Here is a 26,856-nt window from a genome sequence, read left to right as displayed (position 1 = left end):
CCACATTGAATCTCAGCACCACCAGCACATGTGCGCGCGCACACACACACACACACACACACACACACAGTACAAGAGAAAAGCCATTAGAAATGGGGTAGACCCATCCTTGTCTCCTAGGCATTAGCCTGTCTCAGGTTGGGGTAGAAAGGCATTCCTGTATCTGGTGACCTATATTTGGGTGACCCTTTCCTTGGCTTTTACACCAAATTAGTTCTCAGCATGGCCCGCTGCTTTACACACTTCAGTAAACCAGACTTTGAGTGGTCAAATATGAGGATCTCGGAGTGACTCTATCAGATAGGGACTAACCCTGTGTTGAAAAGATTACTTGGTGCTGTGGGTTACTGAGGGCATACTTAAATCACTAACAGCTCATTTGTATATTTTATCTGCTTTACAAACTCATATACCTTTCAGAAACACATTCCATGGATTCCATATCTATTGGTAAGCATTTTCCTGTGATTAATGAGCCTTATCCTTCAACTGTGAGCTTCTGTTTCCTTGAATTCATCATTATGTGGTTCTGAACAGGAGGTGCCATTTGGTCAATCCATGATTCTGACAATGAACCACATTGTCTCTCATGAAACCCCTTCTTTTACCACAGTGGCTCTATTTTTAAGGTTCCTTCCACCACTAACATGCCCTATCTCAGTTACTGGTATTACTTTTATTCCTACTTGCGAAATGGAAGGCTAAATCATTTTTTGTCAGTATTCTTCTCTAATCTGTTACTAAATCTTAACCACTCTGCCTCAACGAAGGCTCTGGCACCTGACCTCTCCTTTGCATTCCTGTAGCCTTGCATCAAATTCCCACCCCCTTTACCTGAATTAGTATAGTCACCTCCTGCTAAGGTTTAGGTCTCCTTACTACCACCAAAGATTATCCTTAAGAAGTATTGTTAACTCTAACCAGCTCCCCCTTGCTTCAAGACTAGGGTGTTCTTTACTAACTGCAGGATGAAACCCCAATTCTTTGCAACATATTCAAGGGCTCCATATCATGATCTCCAATCTATTTTCCAGCCCCTCTTCACATACCTGCACCATCTCATTTATGCTGCAGGTCTGTAGGAATTGGGTAGCTTCATCCTGCATGCATAAATCCTATCCCTTTCTGCCTCTGCTTGGCCTTTGTTGTTTCTTCTCCATGGATACTCTCCCCCACCTCTCTGAATACCACCATTCAAGGCCCAGTTTTGAAATGTCACTCTTTCCGTAAAGTCTTTGATTTTGCTTGTCTACAAGTGACTCCATTCTCCTTGGTGTCATCACATTTTTATATGTTACATCCTGTTTATCATATATGTGTATATTTTTTGCAGTGCTGGGGATCAAACATGAGAGGCAGTGTTTCACAAATGTGCTCTGCCACTGAGGTATAGCCCTAGCCTTTTGTGTCCTTCTTTATATGACTATATGACCCATGTGATACCACACTACTGTTAGCTCATGAGGCCGCCTATTCCATACCTCCTGGGAGATGGACAGGGGTCCTATGGTCTGTACTCACCCAACACACGCTCGCCCAGCCCACCCAGCTCCAGGTAGGCTGTATGGAATTCCGCAGCAGTGCTTTTGTCCAGTGGCTGTTCCTGACCATTGATCATTATAGTGCTGCACTTCTCCAAGATCCTCTCGGGAGCCCCTTTCATCACCATGAGGAAGCGCTTGTCGTTGGGGTCCTCTGTCTCATGTATGGAGAGCTGGGAGGTCATGAATTGATAGATAAAGCATCTTTACCATGGCTCTTCTGATTTTTGATAGATAAAGCATCTTTACCATGGTCATGTTAGATAAAGCATCTTTACCATGGCTCTTCCAACTAATAATAGGACAAGAAGGGGAAACACACTCCTTTCTTTCCATGTGTCTTTAAAGTATAAAGGAGGGAGAGGAATAATGACATCTCTAGGCATATCCTATCCTTTTTATTTTTGTGTTCAATTAATATGCAGAATCCTAGACTTGACCCTGGCTCAGAGGGGCACAGTGAGTTGGATTCCAAATTAAGTGAAGCTTGTCTTTCAGACAGACACTGACTGCATTAAGGAGGCCATATGTGGCTCTCCTTCTGGAACAAGCTCTCCCAGGGAGCTCTTGAGAGTCTGAAATTCATAGTCTCTGTGTCTTACCGTCTTTCCCAGCCTCTGGTGAGCAGATAAGTATCTTTCAGACCTGAGCTCTGAGAGCAGCAGGGATTTTTTTTTTTTTTTTGGTACTGGGGGTTGAACCCAAAGGTACTTTAGCACTGAACTTCATCCCCAGCACCTCCACTTTTGGTACCAGGGATTGAACCCAGGGGTACTTTACCACTGAGCTATATATCCTCAGCCCCTTTTTTATTTTTGGTACCAGGGATTGAGCCCAGGTGCACTTTACCACTGAGCTACAACCCCAACCCTTTTTATTTTGTATTTTGAGACAGGATTTCTCTTAAATTGCTTAGGACTTCTATAAATTGCTGAAGCTGGCCTTGAACTTGTGATCCTCCTGCCTTAGCCTTCCAAGTTGCTGGGATTACAGGTGTGTGTCATTACCCCCGGGTCATCCCCATCTCTTTTTATGTTTTATATTAAGACAGGGTCTTACTAAGTTGCTTAAGGCCTTGCTAAATTGCTGAGGTTGGCCTGGAACTTGTGATCCTTCTGCCATATCCTCCTGAGTTGCTGGAATTATAGGTGTGTGCCACTGTAGTTGGCCTCAGGAAACTCTGCTCCCCAAGCCCCAGGTAGCTTTTGAAATTTGCAGTCTTTGGTAGAAAATACAAAGAAAAATGCTACCATTTTGAGTTCAAGAGTTGATTCCACACCAGTAGATCTTGGCCTCAGAGATATTAAAGATGAGTTCAATTGGAAAAAGAAATGCAAATAGGTTGCCAGCTTTTAAAAATTATTATTTTTCCTTGTGGTCAAGTAAAGACATTAAAACAACAGCAACAGCAACAGCAACCAACCAACCAAAACCCAACCCAACCCAACTCAAACCAAAAAATACTCCCAACTATTATCACTGTCATTTCCCAAAAGATATGGCAGGGAGGGTGTTATAGTTCACTGGCAGAGCATCTGCTTAGAATGCACGAAGCCCCAGGTTCAAACCTGAACACTGCAAGCAAACTAACAAAAAACCCTAAGGCCCTGAGCACTATTTTTATCACCATGTGTGAAGGTGGAAACTGAGGTTCAGAGAAGGTTCAATGATATGCTCAAGTTCACATATGAGTAGGTACTGGGCTGGCATTTAAACCCAAGCTAGCAGGTTCTAGAGTACCTATCCTGAATCATGGAGGATGTAAAGAATAATCTTTTCAATTACATGAATTCATCTTTATAGAAAACTATGAAGCATTTTCTTAATTTTCCAATGTGCCCTAAACAATATTCTCATGGAGTAGGGTGTGGTGTAATCCCAGCAACCTAGGAGGCTGAGGCAGGAGAATCACAGGATCATGGCCAGCCTCAGCAAAGAAACTTAGTAAGGCCCTAAGCAACTTAGTAAGAGATAATGACTTAAAAAAAAATTCTCATGGACAGTCTGTTTGGAGTATGGCTATTCCAAGATCAATAAGATACAGATTTTCCACTTTCTTTGCCTCCACTGAATGATACATATAGAACTCCAATGCCACACTGTCTAAAGCTCTGTATACAGTGTTGCACTAATGGCCCCCAATATTGACCTGGGCTGACCTCTACAGTGGGAGCTCACATAGGCCCTCTTTCCCCTTTCTGGTCCCAGCTTCACTTTCTACTCCAATGTGTTATACATGAGGCCTAATGGAACCTACTCTCATTTCTCATGACAGAAAATGCCTTTGCCGTGGTAGATGGCACCTCAGGAACATTCTGAGTCTTATTTCTGCTTAAAAGATCACTTAGCCTTGACTTTTCCAGGATGGACTACCTAGCCCCGCTTGAAATCTTGACTCTGGCCCTCTCTAGCTGTGTTCCAATCCTTTATACCTTAATTTCCTCATCCTCTACTTACCTTGTAAAGTCATTATGAAAATGAATGATTGAATACATGTAGAAATTAGCACAAACTAGCTACTAGTACTGCTGTTATCTTATGATCATTACTCCTTCTATTTTCACTTAAGTTTCAAATAAGAGAGAATTTCCTGGCTTTAATATCATATACATTTTTGTTAGTTGTCTAGTTAGCTAACCATGACTAGCTACTATCCAGAAAGAAGATGTTTGTGACACAAATAGTTCTTCATCAAGCCTAAATTTCATCCAAACAAAGGTGGATAGATAATCATCAGAAATTTCTACAAACATATGGTTATCCTATTTATACATAGTATGCCACACAATGTGCCACACAATGATGTTTCAGTCAGGGAGAGACTACATATATCATAATGGTCCCTTAGATTATAATGGAGCTAAAATTTCTTACTGCCTAATATTTTTACCATTCAGATATGTTTAAATACACAAGTACTTACATGTTTTGGGGTTGCCTACAGTATTCAGCATGGTAACATGCTTTACAGGTTTGTAGCTTAGGAGCAACAGGCTCTACCATATAACTTAGGTGTGCAGTAGGTTTGTGTAGGTATACTCTATGATGATTGCACAATGATGAAATCATCTAACAACACATTTCTTAGAAAATTGTATCCCCATCATTAAGCAACATATGACTCCTTCACTGTATATATAAAGCCCAAGTATTGATCCATCCATCTTAGGTTGGGATTCTCTCATGTGTAACAGGACCTTGGGCTACAAAGAGTCATTTGTTGAACAGGAAGATGAAGATGGCTGATTGTTGGCCATCCCTGGAGTAATGTAGAATAATTAAACAAGGATGGCCAAGTTTTTCCTGAGCAGTGGTTAGAAAAAAAAAATACCTACCAATGGCCTATGGGCTAGAACCAGAAAACAATGTGACTAGTCATCTGAGGAGTCTTATTTTCCTTAGGGCAAAGCCTATGTGTAGTAGAAAATGCATGGACTTTGGAGTCAGACTTATCTTTAAGGGATTAATTTCAGTACTTCCTGGGATACCAAAATCCACAAATGCTCAAGTCTTTCATATAAAATGATCTTGCCAGGCATGGTGGCACACGCCTGTAATCCCAGCAGCTTGGGAGGCTGAGACAGGAGGATAGTCCAGCCTCAGCAAAAAGCAAGGTGTTAAGCAACTCAGTGAGACCTTGTCTCTAAATTAGAAAATACAAAATAGGGCTGGGGATGTGACTCATTGGTTGAGTGCTACCAAGTTCAATCCCTGATACCCTCCAAAAAAGAAGATCTAGTATTTGCATAAAACCTATGCACATCTGCCCATTCTCTGCACTCTAGGTGACTTATACTACCTAACACAATATACGTGTTAAGTAAACAGCTGGTACATGCTATTGTTTTGGGAATAATGACAAGAAATTGTCTGTGTAATTTTTTTGTTCCCAATTGTTTTTGATCCATGGTTCATTGAATCCAAGGTTGTAAAACTTGAGGGTACATAGGATCTAGTAAGGGTACTAGTTAAGCAATGAATGCTAGTTTTACCCACTTTTCCCATCTCTCATTGATCCTTTGTGTGTATCCTTTGTGCAAAAGGTGGTAATGGTTTGTGTTTGAAACACACACACACACACACACACACAATTTGTAATATAGATGGATCATTTACAGAAGCAGCAGACCCTGATCATGTCTTTGCCTTTCTGTTTTTCTCTATTTCATGGAAATAAGGAGGCTAACAAAGGAACATTGACTTGGGCTTACCAGATGCTCTGACCCTAAATCCCAAAGATTATTTTTAAAAGCAGGTATCAATCAAATTGTGGGTTAACCAATGAATACATGCAAGTAGAAGTGTTGTTGCAGTGATAACAAATATTGCCAGTTGTGAGGAAAAACTCACCTGAAATTTGTTTGTAGAGTTAAAAGGGATTTCAGCTACTTTGCGGTTTCTTTTTCTAATTTCCATCACATCACCCAAAATGACCTCTGAGAATTTCAAAAGAGCAGTTTCCGAGGCATCTCCAACCACGACTTTCTGGGAACCAAAAGAAATAAATATTTACAGCAAATACTCTGGTTCCTGTGTGACAGTGTTTAATGAACCTACATGCCTTTAGCACAAGAACTAACATGTCTCCTGACTAAGCTTACCATCTAGCCGAAGAGACAAGGCTATCATGTGACCATCAATAACTGAATCCGGACCATGGTAAGAGTGTAAAACAGTGCTGTCACCTACCAGTACTAGAAAATTTCAAATAAGTGGGAGCTCTATGAGGACTGGAGGATTTGAGCTATACCACAGTGGACAGTGAAGGTTACATTGTGAGTGTTGGAGGTACGGTTGGACATAGAGGGTGTGGCAAGATTTGGAGGTCCATGAAAGGCAAGCTGAAATCTAGACTCAAGAAGTAGAAAATAGGGAATCACAGGAAGATTTTTATCAAAGTTAGGTGATGATACATTCAATATCTGAGGAAAATTAGAGGCATGTGAAAATGACCATCATGGGAAGGAATTAACTAGAATCAGCAAAGCCCATGAAGAGGTTGGTCCAGCTATTTAGATGCAAGGTATTGTGATAAACACACCAAAAATACGAGAAAGTGGAATAATCAGTGCAGAAAAGTTGGCAAATGGAAAAGCCAGGAAAACAGATTCAGTGGCTCACTGAGATGGAAAAGAGAAAATAAAGAAGGGAAGAAGTAAGAAGGTAAGAGAGAGAAGGAAAAGGGGGAAGAGGGAGGAGAAGAGAATGAGGAGGGGGAGAAAGATGGGGAAAAGGGAAAGAGGAAAAAAAGAGTTTTATTTTACTTTATTTTTTATTTATTTGCAGAATTGGGAATTGAACCTAGAGGCATTTTGTCACTGAGCTATATGCCCAGCCTCTTTCATTTTTAATTTTGAGATAGGGTCTCACTAAGTTGTAAGGCTGGTCTCAAACTTGTGATCCTCCTGCTTTAGCCTCCTGAGTTGCTGGGATTACAGGCATGTGCCATGGTGCCTAGAGTTTATTTTATATTTCAATATTCCAATATTCTTGGCACTCCATTTGCCACCACATTCTAGTCAAGAGGACTATATATTAAGATCAGTCCCTTTATTTCCATTCAATTACACTTTAAACTTTAGTGAATGGCATTTATATAATAAAAACAAAACAAAACTTTGCTTATTTTCACTTAGCTTGTAAAAAAGTTAGGAAAGCAACTTAAAGACACGTTCATTTTCTGGAATAAGAGAATTTTCAAAAGGTCCTAAACGAATATCCTGAGATCATCTGTGATTTCTCATAACTAGATAGAGTGAAGAAAACTTTATGTCTGTCTATGAGTTGGGATCTGCTCTTACTAGTGTAAACTTCACACAGCTAGAGAAATTATATCAAGTGCCCAAGAGAACAGAAAAAGTGATCTTGCACTGGCTAGACCAAGAGCTGTAGCAGCTTTACCTTCATGATGGGGACACTTTCTTGTCCTGGTTTGAACTCAGCTCGATTACACAATGTTATTATTTTGGATAAGGAGGCCCATGTTCCAGAGCTTTGGTCAAAGGCTTGGTCTGGAACACAGAGAAAGACCAGTGGTCACTGTGAATGCTGGGCCTGTCATGTCCAAGTCACAACCTTCACACCCTGTTTGAGACTGGCTGCTATACTCAGCCAGTCCCTCTGCTTGAGTCTATAGATTTGGGTCTGAATAAACCCTCTAGAAAACTCACTTGATTGGTTTTCACTTGTGTCAGCCACAAAGATCTGGTTGTCGAACCATAAATGGGCCACAGTCATCCTGTTCTGGGTCAGGGTTCCGGTCTTGTCTGAGCAGATGATGGAGGTAGAGCCGAGGGTCTCTACTGCCTCTAGGTTCTTCACCAGGCAGTTCTTCTTGGCCATCCGTTTTGCTGTTAGTGACAGGGTAACCTGAAAGGAAAGAGCAAATGAGGCTTTGGGAATAATCATTTTGAATTCAGGTTTAATCACAGAAGTTAGGTGTAATTGGGATTTTAGGAGAGAGCTGGAAAATTTTTAGACCAAAGATATAGTTGGCAATGCAGCAAGGTTTATCTAGTGACTTAAAAGCTACCAAAAGCCTTATAAGCCACAATACTTTTTCTTAAATTAAATATGGGGTAGTATTCTTGTCCCTTCATTCCTTGAAGAAAATGCTTCTGGGGGCCCACAGATAACAGACAGACTGCATGGCTGCAGTCTGGGAACATGTATAATTCCAAAGTGGAATGTGGAGGGCTGGGGTATAGCTCAGTGGTAAAGCACTTACCTAACAGGCAGAGGCCCTAGATTTGATCCCCAGCATTGGGGGATAGAGTGGGGAGCGGTGGGGAAACTTTAGCCACCTAGCCCCTGTCACTCATGAGCATGAATGGGTAAGAGAGACCTTGACTATTATAGACCAAAGAGGTTGTCCTCAAGGACTCACATGTTGCTTTGGGACCTTAAGAAACATTTGTGTTTTTTTTTTTTCTTTAAGGTAGTGAGGGATTGAATCCAGGGTTTCACACATACTAGGCAAGTATTCTACCACTGACTACAGTGCTAGCCCCAGTGTTACATTTTACAAGCTCCTTATTTTAAAGATCCTTTGAAACGTCCAGATCTCAAGTTTTTTTTTTTACTTTCTTCATATTATTATCTCCTAGAGTCACAAGAGACTTGAAACATCTTCTCTTGTCTTTGGCCAGGGCAACATAGGCCATTGTAATTATAAGATGGGAGTGTGAATTCCTCCTCCCCAACCCTGTGGGCTTCCAAGACACAGACTGGGAGGAGCCTTTTATCTGAGGACTGAATGAGATGGTCCAGGGAGAGACAAGAAGAACAGGGCTGAATTCTTCTACAGAAAAGAAATAGAGGATTTTTTTTTTTTTTTTTTTGGCCTGAGAGAAGGAAGAGAGAATGTGTCCAATTCCTAGGTTGTGGAAACTACCAAGGAAGATTTTTGTTGTTGTTGTTTTAAAGAAATGTGGGGAAGGCATTTAGGGGTCTAGAAAAACCTGTAAATGGTAGTCTCAGTCAGTTCCTATAAGAAACAGTCTATTCAGAATGTTCCATGGTGGTTCCTGGTAGGGAGGATATGTTGTTGAAAGGAGGCTGTAGTTTGTGGGTAGGAGCCTCCCCAGCAGCAATGGTAGGTGCCAACACTATGGAAATGCAGGCTGCCTAACAGTGTGGACTCACAGTGACAGTGGCCAGGAGGCCCTCAGGAACATTGGCCACAATGATGCCAATGAGGAAGATGATGGAGTCCAGGACATGGTACTTCATGGACACCGCGATGATGAAGAAAAGGATGCCAATGGAGATGGCCACGCCTGCCACAATGTGAACAAAGTGCTTGATCTCAATGGCAATGGGCGTCTTCTCATTTCCAACACCTGAAGCCAAGGAGGCTATGCGACCAATGATGGTGCGATCACCCGTGTTGATGACCATGCCGGTTGCTGTGCCTATAGGGGAAGTAGACATTTTACTCCAGGAGTCCTATCGACAGCCCTCTCTGGTGGCTTATGCAATCAGCACATGATATTATAAAGGCCAACATTGGTCCTCTGGAACCTTCAGTTCCATGTTTCCTCTGGGTAAATATTTATACCAAGGGACAGGAGAGACAAAAACATCAGGCCTGAGAAGGAGAAGTGGTACAGGTCAGACTTGTGGCTGACAGACAACTGGTCTTACCTTCCAAACAGGTTGTAGAATAGAAGCCTATGTTCTTTGTTTCCAGGGGGTTTTCGTGGGTAAACTCAGTTGAACGAGACTGGGGCTCAGATTCCCCAGTGAGAGACGAATTATCTACCTAGAAGAAATTTTGAAAAGAACTCAAAATTAGGCACCTTGTTTCCTGCCTCTTCTACCAAGATTGGGAAAGAACAGAACACCTGTCAGCTCCGAGCAGGAGCTTCAAGGTGGGTGTTCCCTGATGCTCACCTTACACCCCTGAGAAGACAGCAGCCTGATGTCCGCAGGGATCTGGTCTCCTCCTTTAATCTCCACAATGTCCCCCACCACCAGCTGCTCTGCAGGAATTATCTTTTTTTCTGAATCACGGATAACAAGAGCTTGCTGCAGAAGAAAACCATGACAGACATCTCAGACCTTGTGATGATGCTGGCCCTCCTCCTTTTTCTGTATTTCACTGAATCCCAGGACAGGGGCATGGAACCCATTAACTGTCAGAATGCACAGATGAAACTGAAGACTATGTCACCTAAGGTCTGAAGATCCTAAGAACTATTTTTAAATTGAGCTCTGTTATTGAAAGCAGGAAAAGCAGTTATTTGGCAACATGGCAAAGTGGGAGCTGGGCCTCACAGAAAGAAAGTAGATCAAAGGTGAGCCACCTGGCAAGGCATCAAGGATGAAAACTGAGTTGAAAGGTTTAATAACCTTGCTGAAGTGGGGAGGACTTTAATGAGGTGGTATCCTGTTTTTTAGCACAGCAGGAACATCTTTTACTTCAGATTTTTTTCCTTCACTTGACAATTCTCTGGACCTAGGCCAGGTTTCCCTGCTGTGGACACCTAACATAAGTTGCTGGAGGAATAAGAGCATTTTGGGGCAACATGCTTTGAAAGTGAAAGCAGTCACAAGAGATGCACAGGTGGATCTCCTTAGCTGCCAATGAAGGAAAATTCTGGAACCCCCTGAACGACATTCTAAATGGTGTAGAGGATGTTGTGCAATGACTGTCCTGCTTTTCCCTTGACTAAACATTTCTTGGATCTCTCTTCACTTGACAGTGTCAAAACCCTGTGAGGAACTGGGGTTCAGAGAGAGAGGTAGCCCAACCAAGAATCCCCAGAAAACAGGATAGGACAAAGGCTGCCTACCTATTCACCTGGAAATCACAAGAGGACCAGAGGAGGGTAGTTGCTACTCACCTGGGGAATCATCTTACTGAAGCTGGCCATGATGTTGGTACTTTTGGCCTCTTGGTAATAAGCAAAGATCCCCGTTAAAATAACAACTAGTGCAAGTACAGAGCCCAAGTACACCTGCATGAGAAGAGACAGCAGTCAAGAGAAACAGGTACCAGGTGAACATTCCTAATCTGAAAATCCAAAATCTGGAATGTTCCAAAATCTAAACGTTTTGAGCACCAAAGACACCAAAGTGATAAATTCCATACTCAACCTCATGGGATGGGTCATAGTCACAATAGACGCACACTAAAAACATTGCAAAAAATTACCTTCAGGCCAAGTAAATATATATAAATGAACATGAAACAAATTTTGTGTTTACACTTGGGCACTACCCCAAAGACATCTCATTATGTATATGCAGATATTCCAAAATCCCCTAAAATTTGAAATTGGAAACACTTGTTGTCCATCATACCCTTCAATAATCACACCTGGTTCCCATCACTAGTTCTGGCAACTGACGTGCCCCCGTCCCCAGGGACGTGCATATCTGGATATTTCATATCAGTGGCCTCATACAATGTTTGGCTTCCTTCTTTAGCATGGTATCAGAAGATTCAGTTTTGAGGGTATGGCACTCAGTTCTTAGTAGGCATAACTGCCCCCATGGTAAAGGGCAAAATTAGCTTTGAGGAAAGAGAGCTCCAAAATATTTCATGGGTATAAAGATATGTTTTTCCCTTAGAAACTCGGGTGTTTTGTCTCTTTTAAAACTCATGCTCATACTGCCTCTGAGATATGAAAAACTCAGGTATCCAGGGATAGGTATAGCTTACATGGGTAGCTAAGTGGTACAGCACTTGCCAAGGATGCATGTAGCCTTGGGTTCAATCCCTAGCACCACATGTGCGCATGTGTGCATGCACACACACACAAAAAAAAAAAAAAGAAAGAAAGAAAAGAAGAAGTAGTAGTAGTTCAGATATCTATTGTTTTACAGCTGGGAGAATTCCTGCCTCTAGCCCCCTTTGTACCTATTGGGTCTGACTATGTTCCTCCCTGTTGCTAAGCAAAACCAGGAAGGTGGCTTACATTGTCTAGGGATCCAGAATTATCACTGGCATACTGAATTCCATATGCAATCCAGCACAGGATGGCTCCTATCCATAGCAGGATGGAGAAGCCCCCCACCATCTGCTTGAGAAACTTGATAATCTCTGGAGTCTGCTTGGGAGGGGTGAGGGCATTGAGTCCATCCCGAGCCAGAAGCTCAGCAGCTCTGATGCTGGAGAGACCCTAAAAAAGTCAAGAAAAACAGATTCAGAAACACAGAAATTAGACATTTCTCCTCCCTCAGAGGGTGGGCTTTCTATATCTGCAGGTTGTGTTTAGGTATCAACATGCCCAAGAAGGCCTTGGGAAAAGCAGATGAAGCTGATGCCTCATCTTTTCAACTCCCCACTTTGTCCAAAAAATTATTATTATTTTACTAATGGTGTGCCATGTGATATTTTGATACCTGTATACATGATATAATGTTTAAGCATATATATCTCACTTATCATTTTCCTTTTTTTTTTTTTTTTGGTTTTTAAAATAATTTTTATTTTTTAAAAGTAAATTGTACATTACAGGAAAACACACACACACACACACACACACACACAAGCAAAGAACAAAGTCATCCAGTCACAAGAAGCTTAGTTGGACGTGTCCCTCTAGGTTGTATGCATATATACACAATATCCCATTTTGTGTGATTGAGATTGTGGTGTGTGCTTTTCCACACATCATGAATATTCACCAATTCAAAATCCCGAAGCTACATGAGTATTTTTTGATAACCAAGAATACACTACACCAACTCAATCTGTTATCCTTTCTTGGGGACAAAAATTTCACTGAAGACAGAAATGGCAACAGGCCTCTAGATAGACATATTGGCAGAGTTACAACTAAAACAATTCATTCCCTTAATGCTCAATTTAAAATGAAACAGCAACAGAATACACCAAGCTTGTTTCATTAACAGATTTCTACTACTAAAATATTAGCAATAATGCATGTTCCCAGTGAATTAAAATATTCCTATAGTACAGCCAGAAGATGCACACACACCAGTGGCTTACATCAAAATGTAAATCTTTGAGCACTTGCTTCCATCTTTCTGTGTTTCCCTGTGCCCCTCTGCTGCCAGCCTAATGAACAAGTCCTGATACACAATGGCCACAGATAAAACAATTCCATGTCCAAGATGCATCTTTTCTATCAATTATAACAAAAAGATATTTACAAGTTGGCTAATTCACTAGCACTACTTTTTATGATTCACTGTCACCTCAAGCATCTAGAAAGCTTAGATATTGTGAAATGAAGTATGAACTTTGTGCACAAAAACACAATTTACCAAAAATGTACATATAGATATATGGTTATAATCTAAACCTGTCTTCCAAATATGGAGACTTTAGCAAAGAGCACTTCCCCTCCCCCTTCCTCTTCTCCCTCTTCACCACTCCAGTGACTAAATTCAGGACTATCCCTAGCTCCAAGAGCTGGATTAACAAGGGTCACTCTCAGAAGACAGTTCTTTCTAAAAACTAACAAAAGGACATTTATATAGGGATTATTTTGCTATTGTTAACAAACTTTGGGCATTAGGACTTATCCTTTAATACCCAGCAATATTAACTAAAATGCACATATAACAATGGCTAGACAATCTGAACTAATCTAAAGGGCACCCATTGCTTCTCTATACATACTTTCTCCTTCCCCTACCCCTGACCCAGTGAACCTTCAACCTACCCTCCAAGACATCAAGTTCAACAATTCCATTCCCCTAAATGGCAACCATTCCTAAGTAGCAACAAAACATACTTAAAGGGCATTACTTTAGCTCTCTACTTTTCCCATGTGTTGTGCACTTTTCAACATCTAGAAACACTAGATGTTCCCAACAAGGACTTAAGTTTCCAACTCTACATACAGTAGCACTGAACAAACTGCAACACTTACTTAACAAAGGCTATACTTTCAAGCAAAACTCCCCCCCACCCCTTTTTTTAAAGGCTAGAATTTGAAAGTGTCTTCCAAACAGTAACATTCTGGCCTAGACCCCTTCCCCTTCTAGTCTTATCAACCAATGGGTCAGTATATGCATCTGTAATGCTTAGAGATGACTTTTAACAAATTTCACTTTCTAACTGGTTTTAATTATAGTCTTTCCTATGAATATAACAACATGTACTCGGTGTGTTTACTAACTCTACTTTTGTCATACACTGGCAACCTCTTTAGCATCTAGATAGACTAGATGTAAATTAGGACTCATTTGTCCTTTATATACACTATTTACACAGAATAGTAAAACAAAACCCACAAATATAAGGGACAATGGTCAATTCTGCTTCACAGAAAATACACTGGTATAAAGCCCTTTATATTTTCTTTTCCTTCTTCCTCCCTGAACCAGCACAGATATAGTATGTACTGTTCAGAGAAGTGTTTTGATCATTCCATTTCCAAAAGACAGTTATTTCCTCATGAATTTTAAAAAAAGATATATAACAAAATGTTTTATTTACTACCTCTACTTTTAACATACTTTGTGCACTTCTAAACATCTAGAAAGACTAGATGTTTCAAATAAGGACTTAAGTTTGTCCACTATGTACATAGTAGTGTTAAATAAACTACACACATGTAACAATGGTTATATCTGAAAGTGTCTTCTAAGTGGGATCATTCTGGCCTAGAATCCTTCATTTCTTCTACTTCTTTCTCCTTTTGTCACATGTGTCACATCTGAGTGTCACATGATATGATGTTACAATTTCATTTCCAAAAGTCATTTTCAGAAGACTGCCTTTCTATGAATTTTAACACAAAGTGTGTGAGTTTACTAACTCTACTTTTGTCATACATTGGCAACCTCTTTAATATCTAGAGACTAGATATTATAAAATTAGGACTCCTTTGTCCAATATATATACAATATATACAGTACAGCAAAGTTAAATGAAATGCACGGTAGAAGGCAGTGGGTAAGCTGAAGTTTTCTAGCACACTCTAACAATGTTAAACACCTTTTGCAACTTCTTCCCTCCCACCTCCCTCAACCCAATCAACAAGTACAACAGACAGTATTCTGTTAAGAGGTGGTTTAACAATTCCAAACACAAAATTTCTCATCAGTTTTTAAAAGCTATTTACAAAAAGTTTCAATTCTACTACTTTTACTTTTAAATATATCAAGCACTTCTAAATATATAGAAGGACTAGATATTCCACATAAGACCCTGTCCACTATTCACACAGCACTGGTAAATAAAATTGCACGCTTAGCAATGGTTAAATATGAGGTATCTTCTAATATGACCATTTGTCCTTGAACCTCTCCCTCCTCATTTCCTTCTATTTTCAGTCCAGTGGACAAGTACAGGCATATGTAACACTTAGAGATGGTCGAACAAATCCATATCCAAAAGTCTTTTTACAGAGGACAAGCTTTCCTATGAATTTCAACAAAAAAATGTACAAAATGTTCTAATTTTACTAACTACTTGGTCATACACTGGCAACCTCTTTAACATCTAGAGACTAGATGTTACAAAATTGGGACTTATTTGTCCATTATATACACTATATACACAGCAAAAACAAAATGCACAAAACATAGAAAACTGATGTCTGAAAATGTCCAAATATGAACACACTAACCTTTTGCAATTGCTTCCCTCCCACCTCCTCCACATCACTGAGCAAATACAGACAGTAGTATACCGCTCACAGAGGTGGTTTAATAGTTCCATTCCCAAAAGACTATTTCATATGAATTTTAGCAAAAAGATATTTACAAAGTGATATTTTACTACCTCTACGTTTAACATACATCGGGCACTTCTAAACATCTAGACAAGACTAGATGTTTCAAGTAAGGACTCAATTTGTCCACTATGTACATGACAGTCTTGAATACACTGCACACATGTAACAATAGTTCTAATTGAAAATGTCTTCAAAATATGAGCATTCTGGCCCTTCACCGACCCAGTGGGCTATAATGCTCAAAATTTTCAGAAGACAATCTTTCCTAGGAATTTTAACACAAAATATTCAAAACTGGTTTACTAATTCTACTTTTGTCATACACTGGCAACCTCTTTAACATCTAGAAAGGCTAGATGTAGATTAGGAGGACTCATTTGTCCTTTATATACACTATGTACACAGCAAAGTAAAACAAAACCCAGACAACTCTTGGCTCTCGGTAAGCACACTGGCACGGTGCTCCCCAGGACCAGCACACAACTGTACTATTCAACAGGGGTTTGGCTATTGCACCCCCCCCAAAAAAAAGAAACCATTTCATAAGAATTTTAACAAAATAAATTTACAAAATGTGTCATATATTTTACCACTTCTACTTTTAACATATATCAGGCACTTTAGAACATCTAGAAAACCTAGATATTTAAAAAAAATATTTAGCATTTTCAACTATATATACACTAATGAGTAATAAAATGCACACGCAAAACAATGGTTATTATATGAAAAATGTCTTTTACGTAAAACCAGTCTGGCACAGGACCTCCTTCTCACGTTCAGTCTTCTCCATGTCCAACAACCCACTGAACAAACGTGGACAAGTGTCGCTCCTAGAGGTGGTCTAACAAATTCATTTCAAAGTCACTTCCAGAAAACATTTCTGATTTTTTCAAACAAACGGACATTTACAAGACGTTATTTTCTAACTCTATCATGCGTCAGGCATCCTCTTTACATTTAGAATGTCCAGATGCAGCACAAGTTTTAAAAGGTTGGGGGGCAAGTTCAGAGCAGCTTTTTCATATTATATACACAGGCCTTTTACAAAGGGCCAGGAAATCTCCCCAAAGGGTGGCAGGCGTTTCCAACTGGGTAGATGCGGCTTGTGACTACCATTTCTCTCTTTGGTGGAAGGAACACCAACCGCCCGAGGCCGCTAACCGTTCCACCCGTCGTCGTCTTCCGGGGCTTCGCTCACCTTCCAGGACGGTTCCGGTCTTTGTTGGCCCAGACAAGGTGCGGTCTCGAGGAGCCGGCACTGAGCGCTCACGGAGAGCCCTGGTCTGTGCGGCTCCGCTGTCCAATGCGTGGTCGAGCTTTCAGGCGTCCATCCTCCTTCTTGGGACCTTGAAGCCCCTGCCGGCCTCCGCGGCGTTTGGGCGGCCGCCATTCTCGCCATGCCACGCCCGCTGCCACCCAAAGGCGCCACGTCCCAGGTGGCGGCTTCAGCTGGGACGGGCACGATTGAGCCAGGAGACCCGGCAGCCCTCGGGGTCCGGGGCCCGACAGGTCGCCGCCGCCATCAGGTCATCCATCTGGGTGGCAGGTTCACTGGTCCTTCACAGCCAGGGCCAGCCAGTGGGCACTCGCAGCAGGAGCTCCAGGGATCTGCAGGAGAGGCCGCGTCCTGTCCTTGGGCCCCCCAGCGCACCCGCCGGCCTGGGGCCGGGGGTCCCAGAGGGGCCGGGGGAGCAGGCCGCACTCCCGTTTCTCACCACGCTCTCTGCCGGAACTGACTACTTATCATTTTCTTATGGTAAAAACTTCCAAAATCTTCTCTCATAGCTTTTTGAAATATATATTACATTACCATTATCTATAGTCACCTCACTGTACAATGGTACACCAGAACTCCTTACTCCTATCTAACTGTAACTTAGTTCCCTTTGGGTAACCTCTCCCCATTTCCTCTACCTGCCTTCTTTGAAAGAATATTTAATAATCATTATCAATCAAGCAGTGCTCCCCATATATTTATTCTCTAGAATAACCCTCTGAGGAAGGTACTATCATTACCTTCATTCACAGATATGGAATTTGAGGCACAGAGAGTATATGTAACCTACCCAAGGTCACCTGACCGGTAAACAAGGACACCAGGATTCAGCTAGGTCACTGGCTCCAGAGCTGCTACATGAAGCTATGCTTAGGAATTTCATTTCTGAGAGATTTAGCCAGAGATGGGAGTAATTTGGCTGAGGAGAATTTGAAGCTAGTCATTAGGGCATGTTGGCACAAGCCTGTAATCCCAGCCACTCTGGGGCAGGAGGATCACAAGTTTGAGGCCAGCTTTAGCAATTTAGTTAGGCCCTTAGCAACTTAGTGAGAACCTGTCTCAAAATAAAAATTAAAAAGAGCTGGAGATATGGTTCAGTGCCCCTGGGTCCAATTCCTGGTATCAAACAAAAACAAAAAAAAGCCCCCAAACAATATAACCATCCAGAAAATATCCATTCCATATATCACATAAGGTAGGTTTTTATCCTTAGACTGTTATTTTCCTACTTTTGTATATACTCACTCTTTTAAGTTGCAAGTTCTGGTTCATTATAATAGTTATAAATACTACCTGACTCTGAGGGCCACGTGAGCAGTTCCTTCCCTGGTAAGTGTGACATCCAAGGGTGTGCAGAGGCACACTACCCTGAAATCCTACACTTTCATAGCCTTTCCCCCAAGAAGAATATATCTTTTCTCCACAGTTGTGTTGAGAACTAATTAAAGGCAAGGTCTTTAATCATTTTTTTAGTGTGTTCTAGTGTCTAATGCTTTTTCAGTTTTAGCAACTCAAATCTTTTTTGAATAACTCAATTCCAAGTCACCAACTTGATACTATCACCCTCTGTTTTCAATTCCTTTTTCAGAATCTCAGAATCTTCATCATTCTCAATAATTGAACATTTCCACAGGGCTGTTTCAGAGACATTTCTGATAGTACAGTTTGCCTCTGCATCCATAAACTTCACCAACTGCATATCAAAAATGTAGTTAAGGCTAGATGTGGTGGTACATGTCTGTGATTACAATTTTAATAACTCAGGAAGTTGAGGCAGGAGGACCTCAAGTTTTGAGGTCAGCCTCAGCAATTTAGTGAGAACCTGCCACAGAATTAAAAATAAAAAAGAATTGGGAATATAGTTCACTGGTAAATCCCTTGGGTGCAATCCCTAGTACCAGAACAAACAAAAAGTGTAGTTAAGTCTATGATGGTTGCATCAAAACTGAATATGTACAGACTTTTTTTCTTGTAATTATTCCCTAAACAATATAGCACAACAACTATTTACCTAGATTTTACAATGAATCTGATATTGTAGTCATCTAGAGATGATTTAAAGTATATGGGAGGGTGTGTGAAAGCTATATGTAAATATTATATCATTTTATAGAAGAACTTCAGCATACATGGTTTCTGGAATCCTTGGGGAATCCTGGAACCATTCCCCTATGGATAATAAGGGGCAATTGATTCAAAATAAAAATTCATCATCATCTCCTCTCTATTACCTTCTGTATTTGCTCACCTTCATCCGCCTGCTACAGAATACCACCTGATCAAGTTCCCTTCTCCTTCTGCTTCTCTAACTAGGCTAATGGGATTAGGGATTCATTCAAACTCCCCTCCTACCAAATGCTGCTGGTAATTTCCTTGTCTCTTTCTTCCCCATCTTCCTGGGCTTCCAGTTTTCAAATCCTTATTTCTTGATCCTGGCTTCTCAATCCTTTTTTCTGGACCTTTCCATCTCTCACTTTAAAAAAAAAAAGTCTTCTACCAGAACTGCCTTTTGAAAACCAATCTTAGAAATTGTGCCCACCTACTTATACAATATAGCTCCTGTTCCTCAGTTTGCCCCATTATGTCCCGTTGTCCTATTTAAGGAACACCTAAAAAACTGAGCCACAAATATATTACTTATAGAACTTTGAAATAAATATTTATGAGTGATAGTTTGAGGAAAACAATAGGTGAAAGATTAGTGATAAACATTATTAGTGATTATCACTAATATTACTAATGATAATAAATTATATAATAAACTCTAGATTATGTTTTACAACCTATTTTAATACACCTGTGTCAATTTCATTGAAATATTGCAGAATTGAACACTTGAGAATTAATGAGTTAATATGAAAGAGCTTGGCAGTTTCACCTAAATGACATTCCCCAGCCTCTTCTCTACCTCTCTTCCTGGCTTTCCAAATATACTAACTAGCTCACAGAAATCCCAGATTGTTCTCCAAACCCACAATGTCCTTTTCGGCTCCCGGGTACTCTGTATATCTAAATTGTCCTCCTTAGTCCCAATTCAAACACTACTCTGGTAACTCTGGCCAGAATCCTCTCTCTTAATGTATAGATTCAACCTCTCTTGTGACACCCAGGAGGCATAAAGTGGATATTACATATACCTATGCATCTGCCTCTTTAAGGTGAGAGGTGACCTGTCCTTCTTTGTCCTGCCTGCTGACAACCCAGTGTGAACCACACAGTAAGTATTTTTGTGAGTTAAAAATACCAGATGGATATTATCTGTATTTTCTTACATTGAGACACCCAAACTTTGTTTCATTTTGTTTGGTTTTTTGGTACTGGAGATTAAACCCAGGGATGCTCAACCACTGAGTCACATCCTTGGCCCTTTTTATTTTGAGTCAGCATCTTGCTAAGTTGCTTAGGGCCTTGCTAAATTGCTTTGCTGAGGCTGGCCATGAACTTGCGAGCCTCCTGCCTCAGCCTCCTGAGTTGCTGGGTTTAAGAGCGTATACCACCATGCCTGACAAAACACCCAGACTTTTGAAATTGAACTTGGATTTGAATTCACAGAAGGAAACATTCCTTTTGTGGTAGGGGAGTTTATAAGATGCTGAAGTTTATAGATGCTGAAGGAGTTTATAAGATGTTAGTGTGCTTGGAGACTTTGTTCCTTCTCAGAGAAAGCAGATAGGGCTCTCAGAGGGTTAATTTGGTTTCTCACTTTGTGACACGAGCTTCCTTAGTCTCTTATAAGAAGAGCCCTAATGCACCATTATACTTCCTGGAGGCATGGATTAAAAACAATCTATGGCCATGACCATGAGGAAGCATGTGTACACCCTTCTGGGGATACCAAAAAGAACTATCTATACCCAGGCATCTCAGTGAAGGAGCTCAGCCTGAACCTTGGTCAGGCACATCAGCTCCCAGAAGATAACCATCCCAATCTCAGGGTCCAGACATGTGAATGATGGGAAGTCTCATAGGTGTGGCTGTAGGTCACCCATCCTAAAAGTGCCTCCACTTTTCCATGTACCTTGAGCACACCACCTTAAATGGTCAGGAGGTTTCTCTTTCTGACCTGCCCCCCACCATTTTCCTGGTGACTTACCCTGCTGATGTTTGTACCATATTTCTGTTCCAATTCTTTATCATTGAGTTTGTGGTCATCCTGAAGTTCATGAAAGGAAGGAAAATAGAGTGAATTAGGTCATTCCAAAAGATGAACCCCCAACCTTGAAAACTGAGAGGAAGTGGACCAGAAAAATGTAGTTTGGGGAAAAAGGGAGAAAGGGCCCTGGTGCTAGTGGCTATCCAGCAATGGAAAGTGCTGCTGCTGCAGAGAATCTTGTCCTTCTTAGTCTCAGCCTTCTTGAGAGTTCAGACTGCACTTGCCATTGACACCTAGAAGTTATTTTTTAGTTTTTATAAAGGAAGAAATGCCTACCACTTCAATCTGGTCTCTAGCATGTGTTAGTATATCTAGCTAGATAATTCATTCAAACCTGGATGCTGGGACTGGCTGAGGGTGTTGGGCACACCCAAAGCCGACACACTTCCTGTGTTTGGACAGGTCCTCTCTACTCATTGGGGATCTTTGTCAGAAAGAAGCAAACTTTTCAAGGAGTCCGCTGGTTGGAAGCTCCATGAATTAAAAATCTACCAGTAAACAAATGCCAGTATGGCCCACACTTGCAAATTTTGCCATAGAATCATTTCTCATTCTTGGCACTACTGACATTTTGGGCTAATAATTCTTTGTTGTGGGCCCTCCACCCACCAACACCCTCCTGCTGAGTTGTAATAACAAAAGATATACCAGGACATTGTTAAATGTGTCCCAAATGGGACAGAGGGACTCCTCCCTCCTCTCCCTTTGAGAACCACTGAGACTAGAAAAGTCTTTCTGTAACAGAAAACCCAGAGGTAACACTTCCTTATCCCCCTAGAAAGCTCAGCACCCAGGAATCCCTACTCTCCCCATCTCCTAGGATGGGAATTGAACCCAGAGGTGCTTTACCACTAGGCAACATCCCTAGCCTTTTCATTTTTTATTTTGAGATAGGGTCTTGCTAAATTACTGAGGCTGGCTTCTAACTTGCAATCTTTCTACCTTAGCTGCCAGAGTTACTGGGATTACAGGATCCTCCACGCCTGGCCACCCAGGATTCTTTAAGCCCTGAGTGAAATAGATTTATCCTGTGACTGGTACCATGTCCCTGCCTGCCTGCCTGCCTGCCTTCCTTCCTTCCTTCCTCCCTTTCTTTTCTTTGGTATTGGGGATTGAACCCAGAGAGGTACTCTATCATTGAACTACATCCACAGCCCTTTTTACTTCTCTCTCTCTCTCTTTTTATTTTTCAGACTGGGTCTTGCTAGGTTTCCCAGGCCAGTCTTGAACTTGTGATCCTCCTGCCTGCCTCAGTGTCCTGAGTAGCTGGGATTACAGGCATGAGCCATCGGCATGAACCACAGGCATGAACCATTGCACCTGGTTTCTTAAATATGCAAAAAAGTTCCATGTTGCAATAAGAAATTATGCCTTCCAGTAAAAGATAACTTATTATTATAACCTTCATCTCAGTCAGATTCTGTTTTGCTCATTTATCCATTCTTACCAGTATCAATCAAATGGTTGTTGCTGGGGTTTCAGAGGGTTAAGCAGAGTTCTGTGCATAGTGAAGTACTGCTAAGTTAAGGCAGATCAGAGCCACCATTTGCATGAATGGGCCTGACTTTAAACCAGAGTACTATTAGCTTCACTCTCCTTCCAGCCTGAAAGAGAGCATGGGGGAAGGTTGGGGGTGATGTGGTGGGTGTCTGGTGCACTCTCTTCTGGCTAGTACTGGCAGATTATTATTCATTCAGAGGTCAGAGAAAATTTAGTTATCAGGGCTCTAATTTGCATACAGGTCGGGGTGTCAAAGCATTTAAGCATACTGTTACAAATTATAGGAGTCTTTTGAGAAGCCTGAGAAAAAAGAAGAAAGCTAGATATTCCTTTTTCAGCTTTTCAGCAGGAAAGCAGAGAAACACTCTGGCTAATAGCCTGGAAATGATTTTTCTATACAGTATTATCCATCTTCATAGATTGCTCAAAGAAAGGAGTCACATCACAATCAACAGGCATATGGAGAGAATGGATGTATTTTCATCATTCATATAAGTAGCAATTTTAAGAAAGAATGGTGTGTATATATAAATATATATATATATATATATATATATATATATATATAAATGGTATATATATGCTAGAGATACACAGGAAATAATTACTATTCTTTGATATTGTTATTTTTCTTGCCTTATCTCATTTAACCATCTGAACATCTCTAAAAGGTAGGCACCAGTCATTTTAAAATTCTTTCTTTGCAAAATTTGGAAACTGGGATTTTATTGAATTCAGGTCAGACCAATCTCAGAGCTGTTTTTGCTTTTCTTCCTTTATTTTCTTTTTCTTTCTTTTTTTTTGTGTTACTAGGGATTGAACCCAGGGCAATCACTCTATGATTGAGCTACATCTCTAGCCCTTTTAAATTTATTTGAGACAGGGTCTTGTCAAGTTGCCCTAACTGGTAAACCTCCTGCTTCAGCCTCCCAAGTATCTGGGATTACAGACATGTGCCACTGCACTCAACTTCAGGGCTGTGTTCTTAAACGTCTGTCAGAATATATATGAACCAATGTCTAGAAGTGTGATACTAAATGCTTAACAAGCTCTTCAGGAAAGATAAACAAATAGCTCTGATTTGTGGAATTGGCCGATTCCTCTTCAGAGCCAGATTTCAAGCTGCTACTGTGACCTCAGTCAACTTGTTACCTGACAAGTTCCTGAATGTTAAATAACCAGCTACCTAGCCTTGAATGAGCTAGCTGCATCAGTCCCGTAGTTGCTCAAAGATCATAGAGCTTTAAAGTCTGCAATGGACTGTACAAGCAATCTAACAAAATCTCAAGCTCCCTGTGGAAGTTTTGCCTTTGGCATTTGTGAGATAAAATCGGTCACATTTAAGCTCCAAGGCAACTCTTAATTAAAGCTGCCAGCTTCAATAACTCCAAAGTTCTTCTATAATAATATTACACTCCTATAAAGCACTTTAATTACAAAATTCTCATATCCATGTATAGACTTTGCAAACTGTTTCCCCCTTTATGTAAAGAAAATGAAACTTCAGCAAAGCTAGCTTATTTTCTTCCAGTTACAGTTAAGGTGGTAGAGAATTGAGACTTAGATTGAGCTTGGATTCAGGGAATCTAAATCCAACATTCCTACTGGAACTATTCTTTCTCATGGGCACACATACCCCAAACCTAGCAAGGCCCAGTGGCTTTGGTTTTCCTCTTGGGGGTTTCAACTCAAATGGTTTTCTTTATCAACTGAAAACTGACAAGTGGCTATTTATATCTCATTAAAACAACTGAAAAGGAGAAAGGTCTGGGCTATGCCTGTGGGGCTTGGAATCTGAAAATTTCCCCCTGCTGTTTACCAGACTGCCTCCAACCAGAACACAGGAATCCTGCAGAGGGACTGACCAGGACAGATATTATCATACCATTAAAAAAAAAGATAACAAGGTAACAAGTCTTAAGAGGATTCCAAATCCTTGAGACAGATTTTTCTCTCTCAAGAGAAAGGTTATAGAAAACTCTCAGGAGGAGGGACAGCAGGACCTCTTTGCCTCAAGGTTACTGCTACTGACCAGATCAAGTTCTTTTTTAAGCCCCTCTTTTTGATGACTCTTTTTGAGTTCCAAGTGGTCGTTCTTCAGGCCTTTGTACTTCTCCTTGTCATCCCCCTGGTCAGTCTGTGTAATGTCTTTAGTTCCATTGAGCTCCACAGAGTAAATTTCTAGTTTTTTCTGAAAGAGAAGCAAAAGTGTAATATAGGCCCCTACTGGGTTTTCTGAAGAGGTTCTGTTTGCTTTCCTGTGGTTCAGGACCTGCATAGAGTAAGAAACCTACCAGCCTCTTCATCCTCACTGGAGGGGACACAGAGGAACAAGACTGTGGAGAGTGGCCCTCCCCCACCTCCCAAGAGTCCTCTCCTTCCTCTCTGGGCAAGGCTGGATTGGCACAAACGAGCCCGCATCTCCTCTAGGGAACCCTCTCTGGGGCGGGAAGTAAATCACAGGGCTTCCTAGGACCTTGTTCTCACAGGTTATACCTGCGCAGCCCCCTGTTTCTTGGAGAGGAGGTGCCTACTTAGCTTACTACCCTCAGTCCCCAGCAGGATGGGTTTATTGACAGGCTTTTCATACCATCACACCAGCATCCACCTAATCCTAGCCCAGTACAATCTTTGAATAAGAAACCCTAGAAAAGGTGCTGTGGAGCTAGCCTAGGACCCCTAAGATCTCCTCCCTACACATCTGGACTCTTTTCATTACCCAACCAGTTTAGGAATGCCATACGGGGGCTTGGTGGTTAGAAGAGAGATCTGCATACAGGGCATTTCTTTTTCTTGCCCTTTGCGCTCTTCCTGTAGGTTGGATCTGATCCCCACCAGGGGCTGAGCCTGCACGTACCTGGCGCATGTTGTGGCTGGCGGTGGTGCCGGAGAATGGACCGGAGGGCGCTGGATGCCAGCAAGCTGCGGTGGTTGCAGTGGTGCTCAAGACCTGGGGTCGGGTCAGGCGGCCCTGGTGGTGGCAGAGACTGGGAGTCGGGTCTGGTGGTGGGGCAATGGTGCAAAAAGCCGGGGGGTGGGAAGGGACCCGCAGCGGGGCAGGGGTCGCGGCGGTCAGTGTGATGGGTCTTGCACCGCTCAGTGGTGCGTAGGGCCTGTGTCCGACGGTCTGGCGTTGAGGCAGCGGTGTTCAACGCCGCAGTGCACAGGCTGGGAGTCGGGTCCCCGCCTGTGGGGCGCAGGTGCACAAGAGCGGGTCCAGCGGCTGGGATGGGATAGGGTCGGGTGGTGAGGCTGGGGGCCAATCCCGCTGTGGAATGTTGGTAGTCTCCGCGTGGCGGTGCACAAGCCGGGGTTCCGGAACGGTGACGGCCGTGGCTGTGCTGGTGGTGCCGATAACCCAGGCAGAGAAAATCCCGCCCGCACCCTCCCGCAAATCACCCGCAGCTGTCTGGGTGAGCGTCCTATTAAAGGCTGCCCGCCCCGCCCACGTACCAACTGAAACGCAACTCACCTGGCTGGGGGACGTCCCCAGGGCGGGAAACCAGAGGGCGCGCAGCCGGGGGAAGTAGGAGGGATCCACAAGGTCTGGGGTGTGGTCCTCCCATATTCTCGGGTTGGGGGGTTACAGGGTCTCCCGGCATGGGTCCAGCGACCTTGGTGCTCTGCGGGTGGAGCCGCTAGAGCAGCTGGAGTGCGTAGCCCGGGTGCCTGGGGAGAGCCTGTGCTCCTTCAAGCGCGATTGCCTCTGACAAGCTCTGGGCGCCCACACTCACTGTCCGAGCTTCAGTGAAAACGCATATCCAATTTTATTTTAAAAATGTAATTTATTTACCAATAAAGGAATTTATAAAAATCTGTAAATGGAGTGGGGAGAATTGCAATTCTCTGCGGTAAGAAAGTGTCGCAATTGGTTACCAAGAGAGGGGATTTAGATCAGCAAATGCGGGTCTCTGAGCGAATTCGGAGTAACGGAGAGAAATACTGAAGAGTAACTGAATTATTTTGCAGGATACAGAAGAGAATTTGGAATTTTGAAACAAATTTGGAAGTTGAGAATGGGAAGAAAAGCTTGGAGGGTATGGAGCTCACGCTGTTGTCGAAACTCAGATGACACCTCCTGTACACCTCTATGGAGATCTCTGAGTTGTCCACAGTGCTGCGCGCTCGTCCTCCGCTCCTTAGACCCTGCCGACCTTTGATGTCTGAAGTCCTTCTACTGTGGAGCAGGGATGACACTATTTAATGACACCAGTCATTAAA

At 42.0% G+C, this 26,856-nt stretch overlaps 1 protein-coding gene across 1 annotated transcript in view; it reads right to left on the bottom strand.

The window, feature by feature from the left end:
- The window catches only part of Atp12a (ATPase H+/K+ transporting non-gastric alpha2 subunit), a 35,153-nt gene extending 9,181 nt beyond the window's left edge, over positions 1-25,972 (bottom strand). The window contains exons 1-12 of the mRNA XM_046447394.2: positions 25,493-25,972; positions 24,668-24,826; positions 21,076-21,135; positions 11,966-12,169; positions 10,889-11,002; positions 9,936-10,070; positions 9,687-9,804; positions 9,186-9,454; positions 7,712-7,910; positions 7,443-7,552; positions 5,892-6,026; positions 1,522-1,714 (exon numbers count right to left, since the gene is read on the bottom strand). Of these exons, the coding sequence (XP_046303350.2) occupies positions 1,522-1,714; positions 5,892-6,026; positions 7,443-7,552; positions 7,712-7,910; positions 9,186-9,454; positions 9,687-9,804; positions 9,936-10,070; positions 10,889-11,002; positions 11,966-12,169; positions 21,076-21,135; positions 24,668-24,826; positions 25,493-25,501 (1,705 nt within the window). The 5' untranslated portion in view covers positions 25,502-25,972. The remainder of the gene's footprint in view (positions 1-1,521; positions 1,715-5,891; positions 6,027-7,442; positions 7,553-7,711; positions 7,911-9,185; positions 9,455-9,686; positions 9,805-9,935; positions 10,071-10,888; positions 11,003-11,965; positions 12,170-21,075; positions 21,136-24,667; positions 24,827-25,492) is intronic.
- Between the last annotated feature and the right edge of the window lie 884 nt (positions 25,973-26,856).

This window comes from Marmota monax, unplaced genomic scaffold (genome assembly GCF_021218885.2).
Source record: "Marmota monax isolate L192 unplaced genomic scaffold, Marmota_monax_Labrador192_F-V1.1 WCK01_AAM20220418_F8-fsc00043, whole genome shotgun sequence".
In the NCBI taxonomy this organism is placed as follows: domain Eukaryota; kingdom Metazoa; phylum Chordata; class Mammalia; order Rodentia; family Sciuridae; genus Marmota; species Marmota monax.
This window is presented reverse-complemented; position numbering and strand designations above follow the sequence as displayed.